Source organism: Artibeus jamaicensis, unplaced genomic scaffold (genome assembly GCF_021234435.1).
Source record: "Artibeus jamaicensis isolate MK-2021 breed Jamaican fruit bat unplaced genomic scaffold, CSHL_Jam_final scaffold_369, whole genome shotgun sequence".
NCBI lineage: Eukaryota > Metazoa > Chordata > Mammalia > Chiroptera > Phyllostomidae > Artibeus > Artibeus jamaicensis.
In genome coordinates this window covers 12556602-12583276 of record NW_026522042.1, presented here as the reverse complement: position 1 = coordinate 12583276, position 26675 = coordinate 12556602, and the positions used below count along the sequence as shown (strand labels likewise).

At 45.9% G+C, this 26675-nt stretch overlaps 1 protein-coding gene across 2 annotated transcripts in view; it reads right to left on the bottom strand.

Moving 5' to 3' along the window:
- Positions 1-709: 709 nt before the first annotated feature.
- The window catches only part of SLC45A2 (solute carrier family 45 member 2), a 31311-nt gene continuing 5345 nt past the window's right edge, over positions 710-26675 (bottom strand). Inside the window, exons 2-7 of one of the 2 annotated variants that reach the window (XM_037128982.2) lie at positions 25050-25226; positions 16198-16523; positions 9017-9058; positions 8128-8251; positions 3290-3504; positions 710-964 (exon numbers count right to left, since the gene is read on the bottom strand). In XM_037128982.2, the coding sequence (XP_036984877.2) occupies positions 740-964; positions 3290-3504; positions 8128-8251; positions 9017-9058; positions 16198-16523; positions 25050-25226 (1109 nt within the window). In that variant the 3' untranslated portion in view covers positions 710-739. Of the gene's footprint in view, positions 965-3289; positions 3505-8127; positions 8252-8914; positions 9059-16197; positions 16524-25049; positions 25227-26675 lie in introns of both variants that reach the window. The other variant, XM_053657320.1, reaches the window with a different exon arrangement.

Here is a 26675-nt window from a genome sequence, read left to right as displayed (position 1 = left end):
AAGCAGTGAGCAGTGGGCTGGGGAGGCTGGTGAGAAACAGCTTCAGCTGGAGAAGAGAAGACTGCAGGAGATGGGGTTGCTGTTTCTCCAGAGGCCTCCCTGTGGGCTCCAGAGCGTGGAACGGAGGTTCAGACTAGAGAGAAACACATTCACTGTGTCTATGAAACGAGCCATGTGAGGGGGTAGATGCTGCAGCACGAGACGCTCACTCAAGCAGACTCGCCCAGGACGTCGTAAATTACCATAAACTGCTTTCGAGCAAGTTTCCTACTAATTCAGTGTGAGCAAATCAATGTCCCACAATAAATCACCAGCAGCATTTTGAGTTGGTGCATTTGATTAAATACATATATATATGAGCCCCTGACTGTATAAGACCCCTGGTTAGGAAAAAACACCACATCATGGAGTAAAATCCAAGGGCCGTGTGTACAATTAGTCTGCTTCTCAGGCTTCCCCAAGACCTTGCCCTTGGCCACTGGTGAATGGAGGCATCATAGCCCAGTGTCCCCTGAGACACACAATGCTAGAAATACGGGTCTGTTGTGCAGAGGGCTGGGGGAAAGTGAGGGACTGGCACCCTACTGCAGCTGAAGTCATAACAACGGGTAGACAGCAAGGTGGACCCCAAAAGTGCACAGCTGAAGAAGAGCCCAAGGAGCATTGCAGGAAAAGACTGCACTGTGAGCTGCCCTGTGCTCCGCGTGTCTGAGGTTACGGAACGTGTCTCTTTATTGACCTAATCCACATATCTCACAAAGACAGCCACGAAGCAACAGCCCATCAGCGCTGCCAGGGAGGCCGTGAGCACCACGATGGCGACGCTGCCGGCCAGGTTGACCAGAAAGCCCAGGCCCGCTCCGACCAGGACCTGAGCCAGCTGCACCATGCAGGTGAGGGTGGCGCAGTCCAGGCCCTGCCCTCTTCCGCTGCCGGCCGGGCCCCCTCCCTGGGCCTGCTTCCTCTGCAAGGGAAACACAAGGACCACACGTGACACACAGAACTGTCCTTTGGCCAAAGCTGGTGGCCTTTCTGTGAAGACCCCAATGGGACACACTCCCAAAAGCAGCCGCAGCACAGAAACCAGGCGGCCTCAACACAGCTTTATGGGCATTGTCGTTTGAATTTCCTGCTGTTTTCACTGGTCACAGAATATTATCTTTCTATTGACTTAAAAAAAAAAACATTTTAAACTCCGAAAGAATGCTTTGTTTAGCGGTGGTACAAAAGCAGGCGGCCAGCCACCTTTGCTACGGAGCCAGTTTGCCAACCCCTGACCCAAGGTCACTGAGACTCCCCGCCCCTCACCCGAGGCTCTTCCCCAGAAGACGGTCTGGTATCCACTGTCAACACCTGTGGGAGTCCAGTGGTTAAAGTGTGTAAAACGGTCTCTTCCTCGGAGGTCAATAAATACAATATAGTAAAAACTCAATGAACAGCTCATTCCTTTCCTTCCTTAGTGTTAAAAGTTCAAACATTTTTAGAAGGCTGTTGAATCGCAGGTATCCATTAGAAGAGCAACACACAAAAAGGAATCTAGCCTTTCTGAATATGGGTAATGTTCGGCTAGTGCATTAATATTTGATGGTGGTCTGAGCTGTTCGATAATGTTGCCGTTTACTGGGTGCCTTTCACGTGCCAGGCAGGCGTTGTTTCCGGTCCTTTCACATGTTACTTTGTTCCTTTCTTACCACCTCCGAGATGCACAGATTGCCATCTTCCCCGTGATAATAATCATACTAACAGCCACGTTTCGAGTCTTTGTGGGTGCTTGTTAGGCAGTAAGCTGGCAGAGCACCCACACTGTCTGGTTGCTTTAATGATTGACAGCTCTCTAAGGCGGGCATATCATTGCCGCTTGATTGGTTAGGAACCTGGGGCTCTGGGAGTTGGAATGATGATTCCTATACTATTGTGAGAAAAAAACATTGTGCCAAAAAAGTGCACATTATCCTTTCACGATAGAGGAAAATATAAGGAAACATTCATATCGCTTCGTTTTCATTAAAAAACACTGGAAATATAAACAAAAGCCTCAGGGTGGTTCCAGGTAGGTGTGAGGGGAGGCAGGAAGAGAGAGGAGGGAGGGTGGAGGGCGGTAGCCACCACGCGACGCGCTGTTCTGTGCACCACTGTGATGGTTCACCCGGTGAACACACTGCGTCTGTGAAGTGACTTCAAGTCATACTCAGTAACTCAGTGAGTGACATCGTGGCGCACAGCACCGAGTGGGGAGCCAGTGTTTGACGTAGGTTCTCCAGGTGCAGAGCTCACCTGTTTCTGCCCCAGCACCACCTGACTCTCTCCTCGGAGGGTCAGCTGTCTCTCTACCAGCGAAGCCCCTGAATGCACTGCTCACTGGGGACAGACAGTGCTGGCCAGGGCACAGGGACAGCTACCACTGTGGTTTGAAAGGCTTTCACTCCTGGCGCAACTCTGCCCTGCCACGGCGCTGGCCAGGCTAGACCGGAGAAAGAAGGCCAGCCCTGTGGCCCTGTGGACGTGTGCTGGGTGTTTTTGCAGTTTCAGGCTGAGCAGGACTAAACACCAAGTTATCTCTCTAGTTTTCACATCACTGCTCCAGTTAAGAGACCGTAAGCCTACTTTTGGGGGGGGGGGGAAGGTTGCATATTTTGATAAGAGGGTGTGATCGTCTTAGCGCAGAAATCCCCAACCGAGTTGTTCTTTCAGGGCAATTTATGGCCTTGTCCCCAGCCTGAGCTCCAGGTTGGGGTGGAGATGGAGTGGGGCTCCCTCGGGGCAGCCGGTGGGGGTGACCTCCTGCGACCAGCTCGCCTCTGTGCACACAGGGTCTGACTTACTAACAGCTGCACTTCCAAGGAAATTGCAGCCTGGGCATGTCCTACCCTCAACCAATGACCCCTAGAAACCCCACTGTGGATTGTTGCAGTAGTTGGGGCCCCAGAAATGCCACAGGTGCCTTGGATATGTGGGCCACTTGTTAGAAACCCCGGGTTCCCCTTCTGTGTCTTGGTGTGATTGTGGGCTGAGCCCTCGGCATGACCAAAGCCCCCTTTTCCTAATCTGACAGATGGGAGTCATGGCACCTGCCCTGGTGCCTCCTCCCAGGTGCACAGGGCTTCAGAGTAAGGACAGGGGTGCTGGACAGGCGGTCGTGGCTTGGCCAGTCCATCATCACATCTGGCTGAGTGTCTTAGTGCTGCTCTTTCAAGAACCCTGTTTCCCAGCTCTGGCCTACACCTTCCTACCAAATCCCCCAGCCCTCAGGTGAGTCTGAAGTCACCCAGTGCAGATGCCCATGGCGCACCTGCTCCTCCTGCTCCTCGCGGTGGTACTCGGCCATGAGGTTAAAGGGCACGGTGTACAGGGTGCTGGACATCACACCGAAAGAAGCGCACAACACCAGGGTGGAGTGGACATTCGGGAAGAGCCCGATAAGTCCCGTCCCCAGGCCGAACAGCAAATACCCCGTGAAGTAAAGACCCTTCAATCCAATGAAGGACAGCAGCACTTTCTGAAAGTCTGTAGGAAGAAGAGAGGGAGACATTACGGCTGGGAGAGGCTCACAACGCTAATAACTTCACACAATCCATTCTTCTGAAGGTTCACTTTTTTCTTCAGAGGGGTCCCTTTTGATACTGAGAAAGGAACAAAAGACCTTCCTCATCTGTGCTTGGAAACAGCTGGCTCTGAAATCAGTCTTAAGTCCCTTGAGTAAAGCAGAACTAGAAATTGCTTGCAAGGGGGACTTTCTTTCCCACAGGGAAGGACCGGGCACTGTTCAGCAGACAGCTGAGTGGCAACGGGACGCAGGAGAGGTGGTGCAAAGCCGGCCTTGGCTCTGGACCCCGGGGCTGCAGGACATGGGAGAAAAGTGGGGGCCACTCTGACTCACAGGGATCTAGCCTAACAGACCCAAATAATAACCCAGGCCTCGCTGGGCCCAGTGGCCCAAAGGCGGTTTGGAGGAAATTAGAACCAGATCTTACAGAATGACCCATCAGTCTGTTGCTTCGCCCCCACCTGAGTGCCGTCTGCACACCCAAGAGGGAGGTAAAGATGTGCACCATCTGCAGACACCTGCCCTGACTTGCCGGCCCCTCCCACTGCCCCAGCTCCTCCCATCACCAGCTCCCTCGCTCTCTGTGGACAGCTTCCTGAACTTCGCAAAGCCTCAGCTTCCTCATCTGAAAAATGGAACTAATAAAGCCCTATCGGGGGAGGGGGCTGCTGTCAGCATCCAATGAGCTAAAATGTCTGAAATCACCCAGTCCAATGCCGAGCACATAGAAGACCCCCAGCTGATGGTGGCTGTGGTTTTTTTCAAGATGCTTGACTCTTAGCTTGGGTTCCTTCCCGGCAGGTCAACTTGGCTTGCTCACAAAGGTATTATGGTCGAGTTCATTCTTACAAATGGAAAATTCTGCTTTAAAATATTTTATGTTGTTTTCCACAATGGAGGGAAAACCCCTTCCCTTTTCAATCGGTCATTTTTAATTCATACATTCCTTATCCTTCCCCTGCCCCAGTGTATGGGTCACAAGAACCCAGGGAGTAACTGATACGTAGCTACTGGAATGTGCCTAGTCAAGAGTGAGACTGTCCATATTATGCAAATAATTACTGGGTATACTTTGCACAGACAAAAACCCCAATCTGTAGGACATTTGAATCAATTATGAAACTAAACACAGTTGCAGGTCATCCGTGGAAGACAAAGGGTGTGGCATAGGCAGAGAATGAGGACAGTTTGAAGCTAGGGCTGTTGTTGTTTGCTTAATGATTACATTTATGCAGCATATGTAATCTGAGGTGTCCCAGTACCTAAAAGATACCCCTAATATTCATTAGGGAAACTCTCTTTATCCGCACATAGAGCCCAGCCACGAAAAAGGCAAAGAAGGATAAAGAGATACTGGGAGACGGGAGTCCCTTTAGCACAAAGACTGTAAGTCTGGCACAAAACGCTTCACTCACGAAGAGGAGTCAGTGAATGTAAAGGCTGCACTGACCAGATACCACAGTGGTCATGCCCTCCCTGTGTCCCTAGTGAGGGCTGGAGGCGGACAACAGCTTTACGCAGCAGCTGTGAATACTGGCGTATGACATGAACTGTTGGTACTCGGTGTTGCTGTTCTCATTGATCTAAGAATGCTGGCTCTGCAAAGGAGCTTGAAAACAAGCCCCAGTCCCACCCCAGCAGCCAGATTGCCGAACTCCACCCTGATAGAAATTTTAAATTTGCATCTGATGGTATGTGATGAGCTCCAAATAGAGGGTTATCAGTGTGCTCTGGAGTTGAAGGAAAGGGTCGATTTTGCCTAGGAAGGGGAGGGGTGCGGGGGGAAAGCCGTGAAAGAGTCCACAGAGGAGGTCACATTTGCGTTGGGTCTAAAGGCATCACTAGGAATGTCTAGGTGGGGAGGTAGGAAGAGCAGTTCGGTTAGAGAAAGAAACCGAAAGAGTAGCAAACACACAGAGATGAGGGAGTCGTTGTGGTGAGTCTTGGGGGCAGCTCCCCTGAGTGGGAGTGGCAGAAGTGGAAGAGTGCACTGGGCCTCCCTCCTGGGCTGCCAGGCTCAGGGCATAGACTGCATCCTGTGGGCATCAGGAGCCCCTGAAGACCCTTACGCAGGGCTAGTTGGTATCGGAGGCTTACACATGCCATTGAATTTAACTTTGATGAGACTATTCAAGTAAGAGTTTATGTTCTGCATGGGGCTGTTAAATAGAAAGGGCCTGAAAAAATATTCTTTTAAATTTTCAAATGCCATGAAATTCATACAGGAACTCAAACTAGACTTATGCTCACTAGTAGGAATTCTCTGGGGAAAAAAGTTAAAATTGACACAAAATTAAAATGGTAATTACTTGGGGACGAATGTGTTCCTCTTACAAGAATGAGGGTAGTCAGGAATAGATCCCCCCCACCTCTTCAAAGCACAGAAGGATTGAGGGGGATTATTGGACTCTGTAGTCCATTGCTCCCAGATTCTATTTTAAGTACTTAAAATTTTCTTCCTGGAATTTTCTTAGTTCACATATTCTGAAGGGACAAAAATGTGCTAAGAAAATGTAAGCTTTAAGCACCAGTGCTTGGTTATAAAACATTTAAAAATAATGAACTCTGTAGTTTTATGATGACTGGGCTCAAGAATTCCTTACACGTTCATGTCAGGTCCTCTTTACCAATTGTGCTACATTTTGAAGAGAGGCTCTTGATCTCAAAGCAGGTTTCCTGCTGGGCCAAGGCCAGGTAAAGTGCTGAAGGCCAACCAGGGTCATGGCATAAGTCCACCATCACCCCCCTACAAGCACATTTCAATGACAGAATGCCCTTGAGAACGATAACAGGGATTGCCCCCCACTGCCAACCCTCCCCAGCCTGGGCCATGCCCTGCTGTCCCCAGGGCCTGTGCAAAACCTAGAGCTCTCTGCATAGGGGACAAGCTATCCTTCTCACAATGCTAAAGGGGGATCCATTCCAAATGGGGGGGGTCTGCATTTTTTAAATTTATTGATTTTAGAGAGAGAAAGGAAAGGAGAGAGAAGCATTGATTTGTTGTTCCCCGTAGTTATGCATTCTTTGGTTGACCCCTGTATGTGCCCTGACTGGGGATCTAACCCACACCTTTGGTGTTTCAGGATGACACTCCAACCAACTGAGCTACCTGGCAAGGGCTGCATATGAGGTCTGTCTGGAAAAAGTGTAGCCACTGTTAATAAAATGAAAATAGTTGGCACAACAATAAGGTAACCTAGTAAGCAAGGAGAGTGGACTGGAATACAGATGCGTGAACAATGATGACTTCATTATACTAGTCAGTGGGGGTGGTAGATACTGGTCAGTGAGCATGTGTACTGTGTGGCCATCACATTCAAAATGACTGAGGGAGTAGAGAAACGAATCTGTATCAAATTTTGCATTAAGCTTCAACATTCCTCCGTGGAAACTTTCCGGATGATTCAGAAGGCTTTCGGGGACAATGCAATGAGCGGTTGGCAGCTTCACCACAACAATGTGCTTGCTCACGCATCACATCTTCCGCAGAGATTTTTGGAGAAATATGAAATCATGCAGATGACTCAGCCCCCCTACAGCCCAGATTTGACACCCTGCAACTTCTGGCTCTTCCCGAAACTAGAATCGCCTTTGAAAGGGAAGAGATTTCAGATTGCTCATGCGATTGGGGAAGATATGACGGGGCTGCTGATGGAGAACCCAGCAAAGGATTTTGCAGAGTGTTTTGAACAGTGGGAGAGATGCTGGGAGAACTGTGTGATGTCCCAAGGTGCCTGATGTGAAGGGGACTGAGGAGTCACTGTCCTGTGTACAATGTTTCTCGTATCTTGCATCTTCTTCAATGTCTCTGTCTTTCATATTACATTGCTGGATACCTTCTGGGCAGATGGCATATATTTTATAGGCAAAGAATTTTCACTTAATTCAATGTACACAGAGCTTGGAGATTTCCATACACATTAGCAAGCACAAGACGAGCCCGTGTGATGCCCTAGAGTTGGGGTACATCTGCTGGTACTTATTTAAAACTGGTCACAGAAACCGCTTTGTTTATAGTGTCCTCACAGCTGAAACTTCACTAAGTGGGGAGTTAACAGCCTTCAGACAACCACGAAAAGCCGGGGCACGAGAAGGTAAGCCAGAGTCCTCAATGGAACAGCAGTCCTATAATACACCCGTCTGCCCAGGGTAAGGTCATTTCACATGTTCATCTCGTCACCTGCCACTGTGTCATCTACAAATCTGATAAGTGCATCTATGAAATGCCTTCAGGGACATCCGCCCAGTAGAACACAGGCCTGTTGTTAGTTAACACCCTGCCAGGACACTACTTCTCGTCAATCCAACACTTCACTCTCTTGTTTGCAAGATTTCCTATTATTTTCCAGAGAACCTTGACCATGCACTGATTATAAGGACAAAGTAGTCGCTAGGAAAATGACACCTAGAATTCACTAAGGATATGTCTTGTGGTTTTTTTCTAAGGGAATAGTTTTCCCTGATCTCCATATATTTATCAAGAATCTGGTATTTTAAAATGCAAAAAATATGCATAGAAAGATAAAATCCAACATTCCCCCGGCCCAGAGCCCTTCAGAAGACGCCCTTAGGAGGAGACTCACAAGAATAGAGGGAGGAGAAGAGGGCGTTGACGGCCAAGCCCCAGCAGCCGACCTCCACGCCTCTTTCATAGACGAGGAACTCCGTGGAGTTGTGCGCGCTGTAGGGGTTCCCATGGTACACGATCTGAGGGAGAGATGGGGCTGTTGCGCTACAGGTGTGGGGGGTAGGGGCCCCTTCTCATACACTGTTTCTCCACCCCGGGGAGCAGCGTGGCCCGGCCAGGGCCCCTCCTGGGACATGGAGCTCCTCCTCCCACCACCACGTGACTCGTCCATCCTTTCACCCCGCTACCCAGGGCCCCTTAGGAAGTCCCACTGCTACTAGATCAACTCTCAACTGACGTCTCTGGATCGTCAGCATCCCTCCTTCTACCCAACAGCTGGCCGCACTCGACTTACGCTGCCCTGTCGCCCATTTCTGGTACAGCCAAACAGGCTCTGGCGCATCTCCCCAAGTGCCACTCCTATTCCTGCTGGGAGTACGTGTTTTCCTCTCCTCCTGCTCACCCTTCAAAGCCTCGATCAGACCACACCTCCTTTACTAAGCCATGACTGCTAAAGCTCCCACTGATTTTTCCCTCTTTGTTGTATTTGATCAAGTACTGGTCCCGTAGAATCCTCTAGTTGTCCAGGGTGTTGTAACTTGCCTCTAGCACCTGTCTGTAAGTCAGCTCCTTACAAGTATGCTTTCCCACACTCTAGAGGTTAGCCCAGAAGCAGTGCCACAGGCACTGCCTGAAAGACGGATGTGCGAGTCACTGCGTGTGTGTGCAGACATGCTCATTACCTGGCCCATGAAATCTGTGAAAAACAGCATGTTGGAAAGGAAGGCGGTCCATCCAATGAGGTGGCTGATGCAAAGGCAGCGGTAGTGGGGAGGCATACTCACCAGTGCCTTCAGCAGTGACTTCATGGTCATTCTCCTCTGAGTCTGGAATAAACATGAAACAGGTGAGACCTTCAGTGCAAATACACAGCCGGCTGTGGGAGCCAGAGCACACAGCCATGTGACATATCTGTCACTCGACCATCACACAGAGTCACCTTTTCTGTGCACGGCACTGAGGTTTCCACAGCATGGTATCTAGGAGCTGTTAAGCACATGTAGATACTTAACAGGGCTTTGGGGGCCTGAGGGGAAAGGGGCTGGAAATTGAGCTTGCTTTGAGCTAAGATACAAGAGATACAAGAGACATCTAGCATTCTATCTTTGATGACAGAACCACTGCATGCGGACAAAGCTCACAGATCATTATAATTCTTAGATCTCTGGACTCTGAAAATGAGATAGACCAAATTCTAAGAGGCCTATGATTTCTCTTACTGTTGCCTCATTATGTATTATTACCTGCCAAAGGGATTTTGCAGGTATAATTGAGGTTACTAATCAGAGGACTTTGAGTTCATCAGAATGGAGTTCATCTGGGTGACCCTAACCAAATCACATGAGGCTTTTAAAAACCAGACAGTTTTTTCCAGCTGGGAGCAGAAAGGGAAGTCAGAGCATCTCGAAGCATGAAAATTGCTAGTTTTGAAGGTAAACAGAGCCACATGGAAAGAGTCTGAGAGTGACCTCTAGGGAATGAGAATGATTGCTAAGCAATAGTCAGCACGAAAACAGGAACCTCAGTCCTACAACCCCAAGGAACTGGATTCTACCTGAATGAGCTCAGAAGCCTATTCTCCCTCACTGAGCCTGTAGCATGAGAATATAGCTCCACGGACACCTTAATCTTAGCCCTTCGAGGCCCCGAGCAGAGAATGCAGTGGAACCCCTAGACTGCTAATCTACAGAACTGTGAGATAATCAGTTGGCGTGGTTTTAAGCAGCCAAATTTGTGGAAATTTGTTATGTAGCCATAGAAAACCAATACGAAGAGCTAATTGACTCCCTGCTCTTGGCCAGGTACCTCCTCCCAGTGTCTTTTCATGGATCAGCCAACACATGGAAATACACCCTATGTTGGGCCAGAAGTGAGAACACTGTAGAACACACACACACACACACACACACACACACACACACACACAATGAATACATATGACGAAAGTTCTTTAAACTAAAATTATGTAAAATTAGAAGCTTTCATGTTTTGGTATCAGGAGCCTTAAGGGAGAATAAAACAAATTGAACTATTGACACAGCTATTTTAAAATACAAAGAATAAAACAGCCTTCAATATCTTGTTGTATAAGAGAAGAAAGAAACCTCAGGAATACTAAGCAGTCGGCTGCCCTGGAGGCATTGGGACTATAAATATCAACCATGCTGGGATTACGGGTCTTTCTTGTCAGATTTTTATTTATTCTGAATCTTGACATAATGAAATTGAACCTTGGCTAGTTTATTTACAAGATAGTCTCCTGAGATTTTCTGTTTTAACATTAACAGCAAATTGTGTTTATAGCTCTCAACCTAATGTGACAATGGTTTTTAGTTCCTTGTCACAGAAAATTGTATTTACCCACGGTAGTTTTATTGTATAAATTTATTTTTATTGCATTCATCATTTTTATGTATTTAATCCACTGACATGACTAAACTGATTTCCTTACATTGAAGAGTACTCCCTCTGAGTTAGGAAACAAGTGCTTTCTGCATATGCAATATGGCAACGGTCGAAATAAATGGGGAGCACAACATACCTCCACGCCGAATGACTGCCTTCCCCTCGACTACAGGAAGAGGCTGCCAAAGGCACAGCAGCCTGATCGCCATGCCTTAGACTAAGAGCTTTATCCTCATGTTCCTTCCCTTCCAACCAAAATGCAAAGTTTTATGACGTGAATCTGACCAGCAAGTATTCAGCCTCATTCCAATTGTTAATTTATTTTGCCGTGTATATTGTACTGTGCAATACATGGGTATATTGTGCAATGCATGGGTACTGTGCAATGCATGGGTATATTGTACCCATGCATTTTTTGGCACAAACTTTCAGGGAAAAAAATCTTTTGTTTTAATTTTTGATTCTATTTATTAATTTATTTATTTATATTTAGAAACAAAACCGATGATGGTATTCCAGGGTATTATTTTGCATACGGATAATTGTTATTCCTTTATAGGGTTAAACTTTTTTTAGAGTTACACTTTTCATGCATGAGCATAAATAAAAGAATTAAAAACATTTACACAGATACAGAATTCATACTACCCCTGTGTAATGCATATCCTTAGTTTTTCCCTCAAAAATTTGGGCAAAAAAAGTGCGCATTATACACAGCAAAATATGGTATGCTTCTCCCTTATACATAATTTTCACCTGTTTTCATTGTCAAACTAATTTTTCCTTTCTTCCAAAAATAAATGAGTTTTCAAACTGTGCCTAGTATCCCTGCAAAAGAAGGGAACTTAAATATTCAAAGCTGCTCCAGGTACTTTAGCTCAGAGTGAAAATTCAGCCGGCATCTCATTGTCCAACCCATTGGCTCCCTTGGCAACGCCCTTTCACTGGTTCTGAGCCCTGGGAGCAGATGGACTGCACGCACGGTGCGCCTCTGCCCACTGGAGATTGGGGGCGATGGGTCTGTAAGTGGAAAGGCACAGAGCCATCAGTGGGGAAGAGAACTTCACAGGGGCACGTGCAAAAGGAAATTGCTGAGACATTGAAGGGAGTAACGATGGCATGGGGGAATTTCATGGTCGGAATTTTAAGGTTTGAACTCTAAAATGATTCAGTCCTTTCACCATTAAAAAAAAAAATCCCACCTTTAAAATTGCAAAGCCAGAGGACTTCCACCAGGATGGAGGCGTAGGTGGAAGCCCTGTGCCTTCTCGCACAACTAAGTTTAAAAACAACAAAGTTTTAGCAACAAAAACACAGCCAAACCACAGAAAATTGAACTACACAGAAGTCTGACAACAATGAACCCTTCGGCCAAACCGGTAAGAGGGGCAGAGCCAGCAGCAGAGCAGGGTCAGGCAGAAAAGATCCACCAGACCAACCCAGGCACGTGACCCAGGTGCAACAGCAGCAGTGGGTGGATCCCAGGTGTGGAGAAGTGGGCAGACCCACTGAGGGCTGATTGCCGTCACACATCCGCGTGCAGATAAACTGGTGAAGGAGCGAGTGGTGAGACAGACCGTGCAGGCCCCAGTGGTGGGAAGTGGCAGAGGGAACCACCATTGCTCCCTCTCTGACCCCGCCCCCACATACAGGGTCACAACCCAGTGACCTGGGTGGCCCTGCCCTGGTGAATACCTAAGGCTCCGCTCCTCATGGGTAACAGGCATAAACAGATCAAAACATAGCTCAAGAACAACTCACAGCCCCAGAGCCGATAAATCTAAGTGATGAAGAAATAGCCAAACTTTCAGATGCACAGTTCAAAACACTGGTGATCAGGATGCTCACAGAACTGGTTGATTTTAGTCACAAATTAGAGGAACATATGAAGGCTAAACTAATTGAAATGAAGGGAAATACATAGGAAACCAATAGTAATGGAAAGGAAACTGGGACTCAAATCAAGGGAGTGGACCAGAAAGAGGGAAAAAATGACCAAACAGAAAAGAATGAAGAAACAAGAATTCAAAAAAATGAGGAGAGGCTTAGGAACCTTCAGGACATCTTTAAACATTCCAACATTTGAATTATAGGGGTACCAGAAGGGGAAGAGGAACAGCCACAAGTGGAGAACTTATTTGAACAAATAATAAAAGAGAACTTCCCCGTTCTGGCAAAGGAAATAGACTTCCAGGAAATCCAGGAAGCTCAGAGAGTCCCAAAGAAGTTGGACCCAAGAAGGAACACACCAAGGCACATCATCATTACATTAGCCAAGATTAAAATGAAGGAGAGAATCCTGGAAGCAGCAAGAGATAAGGGGACAGTCACCTACAAAGGAGTTTCCATCAGACTGTCAGTGGATTTCTCAAAAGAGACCTTCCAGGCAAGAAGGGGCTGGAAAGAAGTATTCCAAGTCATGAAAGCCAAAGACCTACATCCAAGGTTGACCTATCCAGCAAAGCTTTCATTTAGAATGGAAGGACGGATAAAGTGCTTCTCAGACAAGATCAAATTCAAGAAGTTCATCATCGCCAAGCCCTTATTATATGAAATGTTAAAGAGACTTACCTAAGAAAAAGAATGAACAGTGAAAGGACAGCAAACTCACAGTTATTAAGAACCACACCTAAAACAAAAGCAAACTAAGAGGACAGCTAGATCAGGAGCGGAACCATAGAAATGAAGATCTCATGGAGGGTTAGCAACGGGAGTGGGAGAAGGAGAAGGTACAGAAAATAAGTAGCATAGACAGTAGATAGAAAATAGATAGGGGGAGGGCAAGAATAGTAGGGGAAATATAGAATCTAAAGAACTTGAGACACGTGATCATAAACTAAAGGGGGGAATGGTGGGGGAGGGGGTGTGCAGGGTGGAGAAGAATGAAGGGGGTAAATAGAACAACTGTAATGGCATAATTACTAAAATATATTAAAAAATAAAATAAAATAAAATTGCAAAGCCAGCCTGTCTTTGGGAAGTAATGGCTTTGACAAACAATGTGGGTGAGGCCTCTGGCCGTGTCAGCTAGAGGCTCCCAGGGTGCAGAGTCGGAATAGAAGAGTCGGCTGTTCGGTTGCTCTGGTTTTTTACTTTCAAGCAAATAATGAAACCAATCAGAGCCTGCGATATTGTGTATGAGGCCTGTGCTGGAAAATTAATTGCATTTGATGTATTTATTTTCTTCTCAGTGTGGAGGGTTTTATGCCTTTCAGAAGGCTCCCACTCGCTGGTTTCATTGGATCCTCACAACAGCCTCTGCTGAGTCACAGCCAGCCAGTGGGGCAAGGCGCCATGATAACCCACTGGGGTAACGTCTACTTATCTTTCAGAAAACCCGGTGGTTTTGTTCCTTAAACTGTGAAATCATTTTTTCTTTACTTTCAGAGGGATACTTGCCCATTATAGAAATGCTGAATCCACTGAAGTGTTTAGAAAAGAAAATTAAAACCACCTGTGAGCCCATCCCCCAGAGACAATAATTTCAATTAACATTTTGGGTACAAATCTTATTTTTTTTCTCTGTATGTATGTAGTTTTTCTCAAAATGGAGATCATTGTGTATGTGTGTGTTACCTGACATATTATGTTTTAAATTAATGTTCAAAAACACACACCTTTGGGTGATCACACGGGTCCCGTCACAGGGATATCCCAGGATTCCCAAGCTGCCTTACAGAAGTGCCTGGCAAGGGGGCTCTGGTCCAGCGAGTAATCTCAGCGTCCTGATCTGCTGGCCAGGGACGGGCAGGGCGTGCGGCTGCCCCTCAAGGCATCCTGGTGGGAAGGGTGGTCTAGCCAGGGCTCCAGAGCCCTGGGCTCTCATCCTTTCTCTATTTGCTGTGTGATCAAGACAAATGAAGGCTTCCTCCTCAAAACTTCTACTTCCTCCACATACTCTTCCTATTATGGAAAACTCATGCAAAAATAGGAGCTCTTGGTGGAATGGAGTAAACAGATTATTCCCTTCCACTGCCTTTCCTCACCAGGGTGACATGGCAGGAGGCAGGTCGACGCACTGCAAGGACCGAACTCCCACACAGCCATGGAAGGCTCTTTCGAAAGGCCTTACATAAGTAAGAAGTTGGCCAATTCGAACCCAAGCAATATTGAGGTTTACTTTTGTATTAATTTTTGGAAAATACCAAGCCAACTAATAGAACAAAGCACTTAACCTTGAGAAAACTATTTATATACTTTTATAACTAGCTGCTAAGACTTAGAGCCTTTATTTATGTACATAGTTGGATAATGGAAATGAGGTTTTCTACTGACTGCAAGTAGCAAGTATACCTCCTTGAAATGCCATGGAAAGAAAACACAATTTTCAAACATTACAAATCACTTAGCTAAATGCGATGTGGTATCCTAGATCAGACCCTGGAACATAAAAAAGGACATTAATGGAAAAACCAATGAAACAGAAATATCTGCTGTTTACTTTATAGCTGTACCAAGGTTAACTTCTTAGTTTTGACACAATGTGGTTGTATAAGATATTAGGAGAAGCTGGTAAAGACAGGAACTCTCTCTACTCTCTTGGCAACTTTTTTGTGAATTTAAAATGGTTCAAAATTAAAACCCCGGCTGGTGTGGCTCAGTGGATGAAGTGCTGGCCTGCGAATCAAAAGGTTGCCAATTTGATCCCCAGTCAGGGTACATGCCTGGGTTGCAGGCCAGGTCCCCAGTAGCGGGCATGTGACAGGCAACCACAGATTGATGTTTATCTCCCTGTTTTTCTCCCTCTCTTTCTCTCTCTCTACAAATAATAAAATCTTTAAAATGATTCAAAATCATACATTCATTAAGAAAGTAAGACAACATGTAAATAGTTGTACTTTGCTGGAGGGCAACTCTGAGGCAGGGAAAGGGTCTGTTCTGAGCCCTGGCTGCGGTAGACTTTTTGTTAATAGTTGCTGAAGAAATGAATGTGCACACAGTTTGAGCAACTCTGATCGTACTCACTATTCACCCAAACAAATTCCAATGAGATCCATATTTCAGATGACCATTTCTGCTATACTCATTCAACAAACAACTAACAGAACACCTGTTGCCAGTTTCCTATTGGTGCCGGCTTCCTACTGCCAGGCACCGAGGTGAGTGTCAAGAATGAGAAAATGACTATATCCTCTGTGCTGTACTAGACTATGATCATGGTGATCACTTTCTAAGGCATATAAATGTCTGATCGCTATGTTGTACACCTGAAACTAATATAATAACGTTGTCTATCAACCATGATTGAAAAATAAATTTAAAAGAAGAAAAAGAAAAAAGAATGGGAAAATGGACTGAGGTAACCCCTGCCCCCATCATTTGATGGGAAGACACAGACAAGTTAGCAAACAAGACAGAATGCTAACTGACTCAGACTGAAGGCTCAACCTCATAGCACATGGGACCAATACAGCTACTGGGGATCTGAAGGTTCAGTTATACTTCACAGAACTCCTCACATCAAATACACAAACAAAACAGAGAACGAATAATCAAAAATAAGAAGGACAAGAGCAAGAATGTTTTTCTCAAGTAAAGAGAGAAGAATTTGCATCTTTACCTGTTCAGCAGGACTTTTGTTTTTTCCTCCCTGCATTGCCAGCCCTGGGTTTCCATAACCATTTTTAACCTTCTCAATAGACCCGTACTCGTACACTCTGTCTGACGACAATGGAGAGTCCTGGGGGGCTTGCTGTGGGAGACTGTCCTTCGCAGCATCTCTAAGTGGGGCTTCAGGGATGCTGCACAGGTGAATAATAAAGCACAAAATGAGGACCAAGGCAGAGAAGAAGAACATGATCTGGAATTCTGTGCCCAGCACTCTTCCCAGATTCAGATGGGTCCAGTCCATGGCACCGAGAAGGTAACCCAGGGTACCTCCAAAACCTGGAAAGCAAGGAAGAGCTATATTAGCATAGTCAGCAAACCATCTTCCCTTCACATTGTGCCCGGGCCCTTCCCCTCGGTGGGAAAGCTACCTTAGGACAGCAGAAGCAACATGGTGAGAGGCTAAGACACTTACAGTCAGGAAGGGTAGGTTCAAGGCTCAGATCTAGCATGCACGTGCTATGGCCTTGGACCTCTTCATTCACAACATGGGGACCATAATAAAGAGTAACCTACTAGTGGAGTCATAATTGGGAAGTGGTGCGAGACATAACGAGTGCTTAATAAATATTGCCACTGTCAGAACTCTTGTGGCTTTTCCAAACTATACTCTACATGGCTTAAAAACTAAAATACCCGACCTTAAGGAGCCCCAAAGAAAACCAATTTCTGACAGCAATAAAAATAATTATTTGTAGCTTTGTAAGGGGACGCACATTTGCAAAGATCAAACAGCCTTGGATACGTCTGCTTTCCTCTGTCAGAAGTAGTTGATCACAACAGAACCAATAAGAACCAAAATTGAAACACGAGCATTCAAAAACCCTATTATCATCTCACAGGACCCTGACCTCAAGCTTTTCTGGTGCTTGTTTTATCTGCTTATGATTGAAGACATTCTGACTCGAAAGACCCCGAGGAAGGGCTACTCAAAACTGATCCTGCCCTAATGGATATTTGAGGTTCTATTAATATTTGAAGTTCTGTCATTAGTGACTCATTCTTTTGGGTTCCTGTTTTACAACGTGAGTCCTCCTGGTGAGGATGAAACTCTATACTACTCAGCTCCAAAGTAGGAAGTGCTCCCCAGATGGTCCTCTGGGCAGCAAACGCCCGTGGCTTGTAAGAACATTGGAGTGAAGGAGGAACACACCATGGGGTGGGAGGAGGTCAGGGAAGTGAGGAGATGGACGCAAAACCCTCCCCTTACGTCAGACACCTTGAAATGTCAACCTCCCATCATGCCTTACCAAACACAAACATCTGCCTGGACACATCAGCTTATTTTTGCTTTTGTTTTTCTTGCGTGGATGAAGCCTTCATTCTATTTCCCAAATAAAGACGCATCCTCACAAACCTACCAATCAGGGAAGAAAAGATGACTCAAGGTATTCTCTACCTCCAATCCTAAATACCTAAGTGTACATAAACCCTGATCCCAGGAACACAAATCTAAGTGACAAGTACCGTGAGTCCAATTTATCCAGAATGGTGGGAGAATGAATGAGTCTGGTCACCTCACATTCTGGATAGTTGTAATTTACCATACAGGATATTTACAGATGACCAACTGTTTAGTCATTGAATCACAAAAATAAGTATCATGACCGTGCCCTGAGTGCCAAAGTGTATATTAAGGTGGAATTATGGGAAATTGTGGCCAGTGGTGTGTAGTGAGTTAAACATACATTCTCTGCCAACAGTGATAAATGGTCCAGTTATGGCTGATGGGCATATACATAAACAGGTAAATGACACGTATGGTAACCTGCCATGGATGTTATGTGCCCAGGATCAGAGAGGAAGCTGAGGCCCTCAAGGCAGCCACAACCTGTTGCTGATTCAGAGGGCAGTTCTGGGACCTGTGACGCCCCTGGATCACCACTAGACAGTGACTCTCCTTGTGCAACCGTGGGGATGCCCAGGGTGTCCGAAGTCAGGTGATGGTAGGCCAAGCAGACACCCAAGAATGTACTGACTGCAAAGCACCTTTCGAGGGTCTAAGTCGGGGCTTCTTAGTCTCGGTGCTACTGACAGTTTGTTTGGACTGGATGATTCTGCTGGGCAGGGTTGTTCTGTGCCCTGGGGGTGCTCAGCAGCACCTCTGGCCTCTCCCCACTAGCTGCCAGGAACAAGCTTTCCAACTCCTCCCCACTGGTCATGACAATCGGAAACGTCTCCAGACATTGCCTGATGTCCTCTAGGGGGCAAAACAACCCCCAGTTGAGAACCCCTGACCTTAATTAACCCTATGAAAAATGCACACATTCCTTTTTTGAAACCATTTCTTATTTACAACCAGATCAATGGTTATCATACTGCACTTCATTCTCCTGTCATTTATGCCTCTTTCCTTGAAATGTATTGTTCCATTGAGCAGAGGAAGGATAGAACAGAACACACTTGGCCATTTGAAAGAATTGATATATAAAATAAATCATCCACTGTTCAATGGAATGGTGATTTTAGTTTGTGAATATAAATGTACAGATATAAATATAATGATGGATTTACATCACATCAATTGAGTTCTGTAACTGGAGGATTCCCTAGTTATCCCTAGGATCTAGTTAGAAATCCACTGGTTGAGTATACTTCCATAAATTTTTATCAAACACCAAATATATGTAAAGGACCCTCCTAGTTTCTGGGAATATAAACATAAATAAGACACAGCTCCCCACCCCCTCCTCCCCAGAAGGCAATTCCAAGTGGGAGAAGCAGATAAGTAAACAACTACTTTCAGGAAAACTGTAACAAACAATAAGTTAGAACTGTGAGCTGGGTACTTAAAGCGTATAGAGGAGTTCTGATGAGCTTATTTTGACGCTTAGTTAATGGTAGCAAGATGATGTTGATTATTAATAATTGTCAGAGGATTCCTCCTAATTAGTAATGAAGTGCATAAGAGTTCAATACAGCAACGAACCGAAAGGTTTTAGAGGCAGAAGGACGTCTGGAGCTCAGAAGGTTGGATTAGCTCAGAAGTCCACAGGCTACTGTGGCTGAGAGACAGGAGACAGCATGAGAAGAAGGGGTTTGGAATTACGCATGATTTCCATTCCCACCCGTGTGCTTTCTGAACATGTGATGATGGACACTTCTCCTCTGGGGGTGGTGATGCATGCTCGTATGACTTTTGTGAAGGTTAACATGACAACATGTGTATAATACTAGCACATACAGGGGCAAAAGCAGGACCAAAACCCAGTGATCGGCTAACTTCCTACAGAAATCCTACGTCCAAAGCCTCACCCAGAAGCCAAAGACAATGACTAAAGATGCTCCTTGACTTCCAATGGGGTTATGTCTCAATACACCATCATAACTTGAAAATACAGTAATTTGATAGGAGACAGATCACTGCCTAGCCCAGCCCATCTTAAACATGCTCAGAACACTTACATCAGCTGACAGTTGGGCAAAATCACCTGACACAATGAACACTGTAGAGAGTATCAGCTGTTTACCCTGGTGATCGTGTGGCTGTCTGGGAGCTGCGGCTCACCGCTGCTGCCCAGAATCACAACAGAGTGTCTACTGCATGTCCCTGACCTGGGAAAAGATCAAAATCAAAATTTCAAGTACAGTTGCTGCTGAATGGTATGGTTTTCACACCATGGTAAAATCAAAAAGTCATGAGTCAGGCCATTGAGAGGCGGGGGCTGTCCCTACTGCACTGAGGGTGACAATTTGCCTGGCGATGGATGAAAGGACCGAGTCATTCTAGACCCAGCGGTTAGAGTCCTGGGATTGCTCTGAGGGCTGAGACCTAGGCTTACCACTGACCGAGTGTGGTGGGCAGCAAGTATTGTGGAAGAACTATGCATCTTAAACCTGGAAAGAGTAAAAAGGTTAAGTGCCTGATTTTTAAAATATCATTCCACATGGACAATAATGGGGGGACGGAAACAGGGGAAGGAGGTGGGGAGGGGCGGGAAAGGGCGGAAAACTGTACTTGAACCACAATAAAAAATGTTTAAAAAAATACGATAAACTATCATTCCAGGGCAGTGCTTCTTAAACTTTAGTGTGCACATGAAGTCATGCCTATGGATATCTTGTTAGCATGTAGGTTGCCTCAATCAATTCTGGCTGCTATAACAAAAATAGCATGGATTTGGTAGCTTATAAACAACAAACCTTTCTTTCCCACGGCCCTGGAGGCTGGCAAGTCCAAGATCATGGCGCTGGCAGGTTTGGTGTCTGTGTAGAGCTTACTTCCTCTTGGACAGCTGCCTTTCCACCGTAACCTCACCCGGGGGAAGTGGCAAGGAGCTTTCTCCTCCAGGGGCTCTCTCATTAGGGCACTAGTGCCATTCCTGAGTCCTCCCGACCTCATCACCTTCCGTAGGCCTCACCTTCCAACACTATCGCGTTGGGTAGTAGGTGTTCAACATATGGATTTGGGGGGCAGGGACACAAACATTCCTTTCTTCATTCCTTTCAAGCCCCCCGTGACACCAATGTCACTAGTTCCAATGCCACTCTGAGTAGCCAGGTGCTACAGCAGTTTGCAGTCAACCAGCTCTACCCTCACCCGACATTCTTGGGGGACGAACGTCATTGTCATAGGATATTAGACCAACAATCCACAAATGACAAAGCACAATGGTGTGCACTCCTGTAAAATTAAAGCTAATTTGCAGATACTAACAGGGATCTCTGATTTGTATTCTGCTTTTGTAGCCTGGTAGAAAAATAACCCTGAAAGAATTACAGAGGAGTTATTGCTTTCTTGCCTTGTAGAAGGTTAATTAGATGTGATGTAACCCAGCACTTTTTTCTTTTGCTAATCACACACACACACGCATACACACACGTGCACACACACACGCACACACTGTGCAAGAACTCAGGGAAACTGTTCTTTTTATATCTTCCCTATCGGTTCACTCACAAGTCAGTTAAGAACAACCTTGACACATGTTACAAATAACTCAGAATTTCTAATGCCCTGTTCTCTTAGGAGCAGGAGTGGGTAGGTTGGGGAAGGGGTAGGAAGTCGAAAGAGACAAAATTGTTCTGTTTGTCCCCAGACTACTGTGGAATGTAGTTACAAGTTGCAACAACACATACCCTGAAGGAATGGCAGGCCTTTGGGGAAACTATCCAAATAGTTCAGCTGTGTCTGCCCCACCCCATGCCCCTCACCCCAGGTATGATAAAAGCCAGCAGGGGCCTGTAGAGGTTACATTGCGTAAGCTGAGGATTTCATCTTCAAAGACAGTCTTCTGAACTAAGCCCAGTCATTTTAGCTGTAAGAAAGGCTGATACCAACTCCCACATCCACATCCAGATGGTGTTTATCTCTCCTGCCAACATCAGCCTCCTTGAGGGCCCTGGAATCAATCAGCGGGCCACTGGCCGAACCGTGAGCTGTAAGCCAGAACATCCAAAGGACATCGGCTGCCACATGAGATAATGGCCTTTGCGAAGAAGGGCCCACAAATGGGCTAGCTGGCAGGCTGTGCTGTCAAACTCGGACCAGAGCCAAGCTCGTGCACGCTCTAAAGCACTAAAACGGAGAAAAGTTCAGAGAGGCTGAGCCTCGCAGATGACCCGTTCTTCTTCCAAAGATGTTTATGGGGCCAGTTCCTCACTGCATCATCACAAATAAAACTTTTGCAAGCCTGGCGGGCCTGGAGGAAATGAAATATATAGTAACATTTGGCATTGACTCCTTTTAAATAGTTCCTTGCTCCAGGTCTGAAATCATTTGCCAGAATATTAATAACGAATATTGTGTAGAGATTTAGAACCCTTGGCGGTGAAGAGGAGGACCCTGAATTTGAACCTGGACAGCCTTTGCCATCATGCTTCATCCCAGCCTCCCACTACCAAGTGGAGCCCGATGCCAAGGATGGTAAAGCCTTGGGTTTAGTTTCCTACTGGTGAGCGTGGGCTTTCCATCCTCAGATGCACACAGAGGTGAAGACTGGGGTGAGAGGACAGGGTGGAACCCTCATACCCACCGTGGCTACTACATATGCCAGGGATGGAAGGCAGGTCAAGTCACCTGCAAGTACAAGAGACAGAAGGAGCTGGAGGATGAAAATGTACCCCCCCAGGAGCCAGAATCTTTTCTTAAAAATAAAAATGTCAGAAGTGTGCTGGGACATATTTTGGCAATGAACACTTTGACCCTTGTTTGCAAAGCCTTTGAAATTGTTGGGCCTGGACTACAGCTGGGAAAAGAATTTCAATTTACTCAGATGACTGGATTCCTTGGGTGAATGATATCTTAGTGCTGGTGAAAACCAAGTGGGCCCTGACACTGAACTTGCCTTTATTTATAAAATGCTCGCTTCAAGCAGAATGCTGTAGCCATCTCTTCAAGGCCACGCAAATTTAGGTCTGGTACGTATGCAGAGATGGGCAGACTGACAATGTGCGCTCGCTGTTTTTCACACCATCTTTTCCTGTGGCCTGACATTCGGAGCAAGGCGATTACGGTGAAGTCACGCAGCCACGTGTCACCCAACAGAATTTACCCTTTGAAAAGAGGGAGGGAGGGAGGGAGAGAGCCCGAGAAAGACAAGATAATATTTTATTCTATTTTATTTATATAATCCTCATCTGAGGGTATGTTTATTGATTTTTTTTTGAGAGAGAGAGAAACATTGAAGTCAGAAAACATCAGTCGGCTGCCTCCTGTAGGCCAGTACACACCCCAACTGGGAATCAAACCCGCAACCTTTTGGTGTACATGACGAAGCTCCAACCCGCTGAGCCACCAGGCCAGGGCCAAAATAACAGTTTTAATAACATGGGAGATCCTATCCACTCTTCCATTCACTGAGCCGACGTCCAGGAGCAAATACTAACAGATCTGTTTATATGTACCCATCACTATGCAGGTCTGTATACACAAAACAAAACATACTGTATTTCATGGGTGATATGAGAGAAGTTTACAAATAATCTACACCGTCTGTGATTATCACTAAGCAGGGACATTTGAATCTAAGCCTTAAACAAGGTGAGACCTCACTGTACTGTTTTATAAGAGGAAAATGTTTGAGCTTTCCTTATCTAGTAGGGGAAAAACTAGCTTTGAGCCACCCACACACCCCCCCATAACCGGACAGTGGACTGAGGTTCAGACAGAGTCCATGTTAGTCGTGAGGCAATGCAAGGCAACTGAACAAGCATGTTCATCTAGCTGATGCAATTTGCCATGCAGTTGAACTTGATATAAAATTGCAGAAAATACAAGCAGGATTTTGAAACCAGGAAAAACTTTTACACAGCTAACATTTCTAAGTGTCAGCCAGAAGCAAAGCCATGAGTTAGAAGCCATGGAGAATTTGCAGTGAATTCTCATGAGGGAGTTTACAAATCTTACAGAGGAGTTAGATAAACATGGAGTGGATTACAATACAGGAGAGTGGGAACAGTACTGTAAGAAATGTGCAGATCAGGTAAAACTGAACTGGAGTATAACTTTCAAATATAATTACTATTTAATTATTCACTAATAAATAGATAGGGCTTTGGGAGCTCTGGCTGTCACTTTCTCACTTTCCCCTACAAAAAAAAAAGAAAGAAAAAACCCTCACTTTCCAAACCTCCCAGGCCCCTGGGTGCTCATGCAGCCTAATTCTAACCAGTGAGGAGCAAGCAGAAGTCTGTGGGATTCTAGGGAAGTTTCTGCCGCCTTCACTGAGAGAGACTGTGTTGAAGCCCTAACCCACAAGGCAACTAGACTACACTTGGAGGTGGGCCCTTTAAGGCGGCAATTAAGGTTCAGTAAGGTCAGTAGGGCCAGAATGGAGAGCTCTCTGTCCTCCAGTACCCACCTTTCAAACATTTGCCCAAACAACAGATATTAACCCACTGGCTCCCAAGAGCAGGAACCGCTCTTGGCTGTGGAGACATAAACCACAAAATGCAAGATCCCGCTTCTCGAGGGACACACCTGGCCACAAGGAGAGACTGAATATATCGAAACAGAAATAAACAGATTGACTGGGCTTTGAATACAGTTAGATAAGGAAGTCTGACAGCGTCTGCCCCATCTGCCTGCCACCAATATAAAAACTCTCATGGGCCAGGATGCACTGTAGCCTCATGCATAACCCTGCAGTCCCAGCAAGTCCTAACTGGTGCTCTCCACATGTAAGTTGAACTTCAGTAGCAGAATTCTAAATGAACACCATGGCAGCAGCCCAAGGAAGCCCCAGAAGCAGCCCCATTGCCCTCCTGGTTGGCCTCTTTGAAACCGGGACGTTGAGGAAATGACAACTCTTTATAGAACTAAGAAATCTCCAAGGGGGGATTTATTTCATCTTGGTGTTTATTTGCTTAGTTTGTTTCTATTTTTGTTTTTAAATGTGGTTCGTGGGCTCTCTGCCACTGAATCATCCGGGGTATTTATTAAAAATGCAAACTTCTGGGCCCCTACCCTAAACACACTGAATCAAAATAACTGGAGGAGAGGCCCAGGAAACGGCATTTTTAAAGGCTCCAAAGTAATGCTGATGCTACATTACTGATCAAAAAGACAGAGAGAAAGAAACCAAAAAGTAAAGTGCACAATGCCTCTTTTCATCGGTTGTAACTGTCTCCACAAATGGTTCTTCAGAAAGCTCTTGTGGAAACTTCCTTTGCAAGGCTCTGCAGCCCGGTCACAAGCTGGCTTTGTTCAGAGAGATACACTGCAAGATGGCCCCGCGTGACGGGACCAGCCCATCAACAGACCCATTCACTCCAAACGACTCAATGTGCAGAGCAGCGACACGGCCTCAGCAAACGTGCCCTCGCCTGGGAGTTGGAGGAGAGACTTTCTGGAATCTTCCCTACCTGTGAAGAGGGCGTGGTAGTGGAGACCCCTCTCCTTGTCCGGATGAGAGCAGACATCAAATAAGTAGGCTTTGATGGGCCCGTCAATGAAATCGGCAGCAAAATCGAAGAGAACCACACCTATCATGGTGGTGGTGATGGCCCAAACCAGCTTCCTCCTGGGGTCAACAACCAAGGCTGAAGGAGAAATGAACATTGGTTACCTAAATCTTGGTTTGGAATGATTCGCATCTTCATTCCCACCAAAACTTACTGTCCTCAAATGATCTCCCATTGCTTTCGTTTTGTTTTGTGTTTCCAAATAAAAACTTCAGCCCTGGCTGGTATAGCTCAGTGGATTGAGCATGGGCCTGTAAACCAAAGGGTCGCCAGGTTGATTCCCAGTCAGGGCACATGCCTGGGTTGTGGGCCAGGTTTCTATATGGGGCGCACAAGAGGCAACCACGTATTGGTGTTTCTCTCCCTCTCTTTCTTCTTCCCTTCCCCTTTCTCTAAAAATAAATAAGTAAAATCTTGTTTAAAAACTTCATTATTTTTTAAGTTTTAAAAATTATGCAAATAAAAGTCTGGAAAAGGCAAACCTATAGAGACAGAGAGCTGGCAGAGCGGTTGCCTTTGTGCTGGTGGGGAAGAGAGAATGGGGAGTGACCTCTAATACACAGTGACTGGGTTTCCTTTGGGGACCATGAAAATGTTGTGGCAGTAGATAGTGGCGAAGGCAGCAGAAGTTTGCAGATAACACTAAAAAGCACTGCACTGTACACTTTTAAATGGTGACTTTTATAGTATCTGAATCATATCTCCTTACAGCAGTTTTAGAAATTATGCATGCTTATTGAAAACCACTCCAACAATGTGGAAAAGCAGGGCACTGCCTCAGAGCCCAGCCCCGGGGATGGTCATCCTTCACACTTCCCTGCAGGCCCTTCTACACGCCACAGAGAGAGGTGCGCCTCTGTGCCTTAATGCAGCGCTTCTCAAACTTCGGCTCGCTTGGCCAACACTCAGCTGGCTTGTCGAAACAGATTGTTGGGCTCCATCTCCCGTGATTCTCCCATGATTCTGCAGGAAGTTTGAGGTGGGGCCTGGAAACCTGCATCTCCTGAGGCCAGTGATGCACCAGCACGGAGGACCACACGTCTGAGCTCTAACGGGGTCCTGTGTGCATGCTCGTTCAGAACCAACTCTCCTCCCGTCCACATCCCAGCTGATGAAGAGCAGTTTCAGTTTTGAACAACTGACATTCATTCTGTGACTATGCCGCCATTCGTTCACCCAGTCTTAACCACTTCCCTTGCTTTCGGTTAATTTTTTTAAAAAATAATACACAATATATGCATGTTTTTTAAAACTATAATATGAAAATAAGTAAAAATAAGCCAATCCTCCCCTTCTCACCTCCAGTCCTTTAGTATTGGAGCAACATTCTTATCAGTTTTTTGGTGATTCTTCCAGAAATAATCCTACATGAATGTATTTGTGCCCCCTTTTAAATACACAGAAATGATAACTAATAATCCTGCCTCATCGTTGTACATTCTGCGGGCCTGAACTTCGAAGGCCTAAAACTGCATGCTAGTTTTATGTTTAAGGTTCTCTTTTTCAGGGCAACTTTATATCCACCAG